General features: G+C 39.2%; 1 protein-coding gene across 1 annotated transcript; it reads right to left on the bottom strand.

Moving 5' to 3' along the window:
- Positions 1 to 695: 695 nt before the first annotated feature.
- Positions 696 to 2,635, bottom strand: LOC121975136 (methionine gamma-lyase-like). The gene is made up of 2 exons (XM_042526559.1): positions 1,815 to 2,635; positions 696 to 1,470 (listed from the first exon to the last, which is right to left on the bottom strand). Exons 1-2 carry the CDS (start codon positions 2,584 to 2,586, stop codon positions 884 to 886), a joined length of 1,359 nt encoding a protein of 452 aa, XP_042382493.1. The 5' UTR covers positions 2,587 to 2,635; the 3' UTR covers positions 696 to 883.
- Between the last annotated feature and the right edge of the window lie 5,131 nt (positions 2,636 to 7,766).

Raw genomic sequence — 7,766 nt, 5'->3', positions numbered from 1 at the left:
TATAATCACTGATGCACCTAGACACATCAAATTCACTCTAAATATAAATCATTATATTTATAATACCAATCTTTTTATAATCAGCAATAAGTTTTGTCCAAAAGTTATTGATAAACTTACATAGATTAGATTCAGTATAAAGGTAAATCATTCTCTTCCCAGCGCTATCTTGAATCTAACCATTCTATTATTCCTTGATTGTTGACCCTTTTTAGCTGTCAATGAGTTTTAAAAAATATATCCAACTAGATGGAGCTAAGCACATCAAATTCACTCCAAATTTGTAACATCCTATTCTTGGAACATTTTTACTATGCTCAACTTCTTTGATTCCGAACTCTTTTTGGTCATGAATAAGTTCTAACTAAATGTCATTGATGAGCTCAACTATTTCAGATTCAATCTATTTTTCTATTCCTAGTTTTATTATACTCACCTTTCGTGATTATAGATATCTGATTCTGTGTTTTAGGAAATAAGTGCGTGTCCATTGATGAATATTAAAATTAAAAGTGTATTCTAAATATTTTTATAATTAAATATGTAATATAATAAATTAACAGATGCGACATTGGATCGGATTGGAACCAAGTCAAACCTATGTGTATTGTTCTCTTTTTTTATATATATATTTATTCTTTATTTCCACTTATAATTATATATTTGTCTTTGCCTCTAATAATTCAAACACGCACTGATAATTAACATGTCATCTAGAAAAGTTCATTGAGTTTAACTCCCACGCGATTGGGAGTGGTCAGAAATTACAACAAGAGTAGGAGAAGGTGGGGCAGCATATTTATTCTCACTACATAATTACCAGGCCCCTCATCGTCCCAGTTTTGTAAAGTATGGAATATCACACAACATAGATGCGGAGCGCTTAGACAGGCTGCTGTTGCTGCTGCTTGGGCAAAGGGTGAAGGAGAGAAAGAGCCCGCTCGAACTGGCTCCAGCGCTGCTCTACCGTGCCACTGTAGCCGACGGACATGCGTACGAGGCCAGGCGAAATGCCCGCCTGGGCGCGCTCCTCGGGGCTCATCTCGCTGCTGGTGCTGCTGCCGGAGCATGACATGAGAGTCTCGTAGTAGCCGAGGCTGACCGCCATCAGCCCGAACTGCGTGGTGTTCTGCAAGTGGTGCATCAGCTTATTTGCGCGCTCCTCGGTGACCATGTCGAGGCAGACCAGGCCGCCGAAGCCGTAGCCGGGGTTGGAGAGGGAGGCGAGGAGGGAGTGGTGCGGGTGGTCGTCCAGGCCCGGGTAGATGACCTTCAATCCCATCTTGCGCATGCGGGTGGCGTAGACCAGCGCGCGGTTGCAGTGCTCCTTCATGCGCAGGGACAGGTGGGGGAGCCGCTCCGAGATCTCGAAGGCTACCTTCGCGTTCATGGTGGGTCCCATCAGCATCAGGGCGCCCTTATGCAGATCCATCATCGAGTTCACAAGGCTCGCCGGACCGCAGATTGCACCTGACAAATTAAATATAAAACACTTATCTAAACAGACGCCACGTGGCTATAACATCACCTTATCGTCCTGACATCCGACATGACAACGGCTTTCGCGGTCTTTTTAGGAGTGATGAGTCAGACTACGTGAAGACGTGGGCCACCTATGGATAGGACAGCCACATGGGCTGGATCTGAGACGGTTTGTTGTACACGTTTTAAAATTTATTCAAAAACTTTTGGGAAAGGGCGCAAGTTAGCACCCTTCGATCGGTTGTCGGATTGGGAGAAATAATGCACTAAAAAAAGGTCACGACGAACGTGTGGAGGAAAGAGAGACTTGGGAGGAGCGGTGCTGTGCGTACCTGCGATGATGTCCGCGCCGCCGCTGATGAACTTGGAGACGCTGTGGATGACGACGTCGGCGCCGAGGCGCGCTGGCGACAACACCATCGGGGCGAAGGTGTTGTCCGCCACCAGTTTCACCCCCTTCTCCCTCGCGATCTCGCTCAGACGTGGGACGTTGGCAACCGCCAGCGTCGGATTCGAGATTGTCTCCACGTACAGCACCTTAGTCTCCCCCTCGATAACCGCCGCCCTCACAGCCTCCAGATCGTCGATGTCGACGAACGTAGCCCGGATCCCGCAGGCGTAGGGGAGGAAGTGCGAGAGTAGGGCGTGGGTGCCGCCGTAGAGGCGGCCGGAGGCGACGACGTGACCGCCGGCGCCGCAGAGTTGGATCAGGACGGCGGAGATGGCGGACATGCCGCTGGCGGTGCAGTAGGCCGCCTCGGTGCCCTCGATCGCCGCCATCTGACGGCTGAGGTTGAGGACGGTGGGGTTGAAGTGGCGGCTGTAGATGAAGAAATCGCGGTCGGGGCCGAGCTCGCCGGAGAACATACGGCGCATCGTATCGGCCTCCATAACCGTGAACGTCGCCGACGCCTCGATCGACATGTTAACCCCGCCGTGCTCCCCGAACTCATGGCGCGCGCTTGCGAGTGCCGCCACCGGATCCCCTACGGTCGTCCGCTTGGGCAACAAGGCCCACTGATCGCCGGCGCCACCATCCTCCTCCTCCTCAGCGCCGCGCTTCTTGCCGATCACGAAGGCCGTCGTAGGAACAATCTCCGCCATCTATTTTTCTTATTTGGCTCCCAAATCTTCGGCGATAATTTTTGGTCTATGAACGGAAAACAGGGGATGGCACGTCTTTTATAGGGAAATCGATGTAAAATAAACCGCGGAGGAGCGTAGATTAACTGGTCCAGCAAAAAGATCCAATGAATCGGGTCGCTTTATTTTTTTGACAGGATAGAGGAAGAGGATCCAAAGGATAGGACTCAGAAGGACCACGTGCAATAATGGAATCGTCCAGAAAAGCAGGAGAAATACAGCCCTTTAATAAAAAGAATTAAATAGCAAAGTTGTTTTGACAAATATCAACCGTTACGTTAAACTTTTCCATAATTTTTCTCGTGACGCTTATCCGTTTACCTGTTATGCGCTGACCGTGGTCATCTGTTTTGTTTTTTTTTATCTCACAATATTGAGAATCAATTAGAGCCGTGGAGATAGAGGGCGTTTTGGTAATTGAAAAAAATATATAATCTATTTTTAAAATTAATCGGATAGCAACATTTGCCAAATTTAGTTTAATTCAATTTTAAATTTACTTTGAACAAGATTGATGATCGTAAAAAAAATGTAGAAAAGTTTAGAAGAGCATTCTATGTTATCATCAATATTCAGTTTGATGTTACTATCAGTATTCAATATAAGGCGTTACACTGATAACAGCTTCAAATATCAATTCAAGAAATGTTACCCTTTAGAATAGGTTACCAAATTTATTATCAATTTTCAAGAATGGAAAATATTCAAGATTTACTCGTATGTAATAAATTACAATAAAATAGAAAATATTCAAGAATGGAAAATATTCAATGAATAAAAATTAATTTGAAAAATATTTAACATTCACGCATATGTAATAAATAGAAATAAATTATAAAATATTTAAGATGGATGTATCAATAATAAATTAGAGATTTTATTTTTTTTTTAATATTTAATAATATGGGCAAGCATCAAAAGGGCACAGAACCATCAAAATTAGCACTTTTTATAAAAAAAAATTAAATGGAAATTGTTACATGTGGTGACAACTTAAATGCCCTACCGCTGCACTATAGTCCTTGGGCAACTTTAATTGGAAATAGAACTTACATCAAATGATTTTACATCCTTTCAATTTTTCCCTTTAATAATTAATATTTTATTTTAATAATAAATATGGATCAGTAATTATAATCCCTATAATGATTATTTTATTCTCTTTATTTTAAATATTTATTTTTATATTTATTATTGAGTTGAATTTTAGAGTCTTATATGTTAATTTTTAAATTAATATAATTTTTAATTTAACTTCTAAGTAGATTTTTTTCTCTGATTATTTATTTTTTCTATTAGTTAACTTTATCCTTAGTTTTCGGGTGGTTCATAGTTCAATTATAATGTTGCATAACTTAGTACTAAAGCCGAAGTATAGTTCGAGTTATTAGTTATTTTTATTATCCATCATCTTTAAATTTCAACTTGGTCTCTATTTACTCATTTGTAATCCAAAAGTGTACTTGATGAATTAAAAGAATGTGCATTATCAAGTACAAAATTTTAATAATAGAATGAGAAAGTAAAAAAAAAAACAAATAGCCATAAGATATTATATATTTGTAAGAATGATTTTTTTTTTAAAAAAAAGTATATAGTAGTAAAAAAAAGACAAAAAAAAATAGTGAATAAAATTTAGAATAAAACTTTTAAACGTTTATATTGAAAACTCGATTAAAAAAAAGATAAAAGAGATATTTATATAATAATTAAAGCAGGAGAGAGAAAGACAAGAGATCTTATTCCAATAAGAGTTATTAAAGATTAATGTAATAAAGTATTATTAAATGATGAGAAAATAAAAAGAGCAATGGAAGAGACATTTTCATCAACTTTTTAATTATGATTTAGATGATCAATTTAACTTAAATAATTTAAGTAGGTTAAATAAGTATAAAAATTTAAATTTTTATCGTAGAATTCAAACTTTATAAGTATAATATTTTTAAATGGGATGCAAAATTAGGAAATATTTGGATCATATGATATTTCGATATGGATATAGATGTGCCTAAAGAAATAAGGTATTAAATTATTTACAAAATTATTCAACCGAATATTGAAAATGAAAAAATATCTAATTAATGAAGTATAAATATTCTAGTTCGATTATATATGATTAAATGAGACATACAAAATTATGTAAACTATAGATGTATTAAATTAATAAGTCAATTATGAAACTTTAGGAAAAAAAAATAATAGAAACATACTATTAAAAGAGAATATAGTGACTAAAAATCTATTTAAATTCATGTCTAGAAGGTCAACAAAAGAAGTTATAAATATGCTCTAGTAATTAATTGAAAAGTATCAAGAATAGAAGTAAGATTTACATATAGTATTCATCGACCTAGAAAAAAGCACATGATAGAGTCTCAAGAAAAATTATATAGAGAATTCCAGAAAAGAGATATGTTAGCATAGTATATATATCAAACTAATTAAGGATATGTATTAAGATGTAATGACAAAAATGAGAACTTCAAGTGGATTAACTGAAACATTTCCCATAAAAATAGAATTACATAAAGGATCAACACTAAGTCTTTATCTTTTTACACTAATCATGAATGAACTCACATGATACATCTAAGATATAATATTGTGATACATGTTGCTTATAGATGATATTATTTTAGAAGATGAGACACATGGAGTAAATGGTAAACTTAATCTTGGTGGAAAATAATAGAAGTGAAAGGTTACACATTTAATAGAGTAAAAACCGGATATATGAAATTTAAATTTAGCAATATTAGACATAATGAGATAATTGTTAAAATATAATATGACAAGTTATCTGTAACAAAGAGATTTAAGTATTTAAGATTATTTTTATAAAAAGAATGGAGAGATTGAGATAATTGTCTTATATAGAATATAAGTAGAACAATTGAAATAGATAAGAGTATCTAGTGTTCTTTTTTTATTGTAGAGTACCATTAAGACTTAAAGGGAAATTCTACAAAATGATAGTTAAACTTGCTATGTTATTGGAGTTGAATGTTCGGCTATGACTCGAGCATATGAGTAGAAGATAAGAGTTGTAAAGATGAGGATGTTAATAAAAATGTGTGGACATACGATGATGGATAGGATATGAAATAAAAATATTAGAGAGAAAGTTAGGATTACACCTATTGAGAAAAAACTTTAGGAGATATGTTTAAAATGATATAGACATGTACACTACAAAAAAACTATAATTAGAGATGGAATTAGAGACAAAAATATATTTTCATCCAGGACAAGGACATTGGACTGCCGTACAGCATATATTAAAGTACCTGAAAAGGACTAGAAATTATATGTTGGTTTACCAGGAAGATAATTTGCTCCCTATGAGTTACACGGATTCGGACTTCCAATCAGATAGGGATAGTAGTAAGTCAACCTCGGGGTATGTGTTTACTTTGGGAGATGGAGCCATAGCATGGAGGAGTGTTAAGCAGAAATATGTTTTAGACTCCACCATCGAAGCTGAGTATGTGGCAGCCTCTGAGGCAGCCAAAGAAGCTGTATGACTCAGAAATTTCTTGATGGATTTAGATGTGATTCCTGGTTTGCCCAAAGTTATAACAATTTATTGTGACAACAGTAGTACAGTAGCAAACTCGAAGGAACAATGTGTTACGATCGATGATCGCGACTAGAGAGGGGGGGGTGTGAATAGACGCCCCAAATTCTTCGCGTTTCTTCCTACGATTAGGGTTAGCGCAGCGGAAATAACTAAATAGAAATGCAAAAAGGAAAGATCAAACCTCAAACTCGAACTCGACGATGTAACGAGGTTCGGAGATGAAACTCCTACTCCTCGGCGTGTCCGTAAGGTGGACGAAGCCTATCAATCCGTCGGTGGATGAGTCCCCGGAAACCCGGCTAATAATCACTCCTTCTGGGTGGAGAAACCTCGCCACAATGTCTTGCAACAGCAAGATAAACAGGAGTACAAGAATACAGCAAGAAACTAAGTACAATACAAAAATGTAATAACCCTAGCTTGCCTTCTTGTCGACTGGATGAAGCAGCAGCTTCAAACGACGCCTACAACAGCAGGAACCCAGCCGATGAAGCTCACACGAAGCTTCAAGCAGAAGCGAGCTCAGCAAAGCTCAAATCACAGCAGTGAAGAAGAACAGCAGCTCGAGGAGGAGGAAGAAGAAGAAGTACAGTAGCTCCTCAACCCCTTTTATAACCTGCGAAGAAGACACAACAGAAACTAGCCGTTGCTACGCAACGGCTAGGATGTGGACCGTGTTGGTGCAGTAAGCATCCGACGATCGAACCTCAGTTTTGATAATGGCAAAGGGATTCAAAGTTAAGATTCCTTGTTATCTAATATATTGAATGAGTGTTTCAGGAAAGTCCTAACTGCGGTTAGGCAGGGGAAAATCCTAAGGGGGGGTAACCTTAGGTCCTAGGGGGCGGTAACCCTAGGTGGAGGAAAATCCTAAGGGGTGGTAACCTTAGGTCCTAGGGGCGATAACCCTAGGTGGAGGAAAACCCTAAGGGGCGGCAACCTTAGGTCCTAGGGGGTGGTAACCCTAAGTGGAGAAAAACCCTAGGGGGCGGTAACCCTAGGTCCTAGGGGGTGGTAACCCTAGGCGAAAAGTCCAGTCGATCTGGAGGATCGCACTGGCAACAGGTAAATCTCCTGAGTGGAGTAGGTGAGGACGCGTTCCTCGTAGAGGGAACAGTAGGCGTCGGGTCGACCTAGGATTTTCGGATGGAAACCCGAAGTCAGACTCGGACAGTCCAGAGACTGTCATTATTACTTCTATTATGTTTTATGTGCTAACTTTGTGCTGCAGGGTATATTTGGGATTAATGTATCTTGCAGGGACCAAAGTGCAAAGATTAACCTCGGATGAATAGTGTCCGAGGCGCCTCCATGGAGCTTGGAGGCGCCTCGGGTGCAAAACCTAAGCTGGTTGCGAAGCAAGCTTCAAGGCGCCTTGGATAGGCTTAAGGCGCCTTGAACAAGTTGATGAAGGTGCCTTGGAGAGGTTGGAGGCGCCTTGAACAGGATAGAATTCGACCAGGTCGGTTCTGATCCACGCGGGTGATGCGGCCAGCCTGGAGGCGCCTTGGAGGGGTTTAAGGCGCCTTGAACACTGTTTATAAAGGGGATTCGACCA

This window comes from Zingiber officinale, chromosome 4B (assembly GCF_018446385.1).
Source record: "Zingiber officinale cultivar Zhangliang chromosome 4B, Zo_v1.1, whole genome shotgun sequence".
Lineage (NCBI taxonomy): Eukaryota > Viridiplantae > Streptophyta > Magnoliopsida > Zingiberales > Zingiberaceae > Zingiber > Zingiber officinale.
The sequence above is the reverse complement of the archived record's forward strand: the minus strand, read 5'-3'. Positions and strand labels throughout refer to the sequence as shown.

Excerpts from the sequence above, each read along its gene's own strand:
- LOC121975136 (XM_042526559.1), bottom strand. The coding sequence starts at position 2,586 with ATGGCGGAGATTGTTCCTACGACGGCCTTCGTGATCGGCAAGAAGCGC. Across the intron at positions 1,471-1,814 it reads CGGCGCGGACATCATCGCAG|GTGCAATCTGCGGTCCGGCG; the intron begins GTACGCACAGCA and ends TTAATTTGTCAG.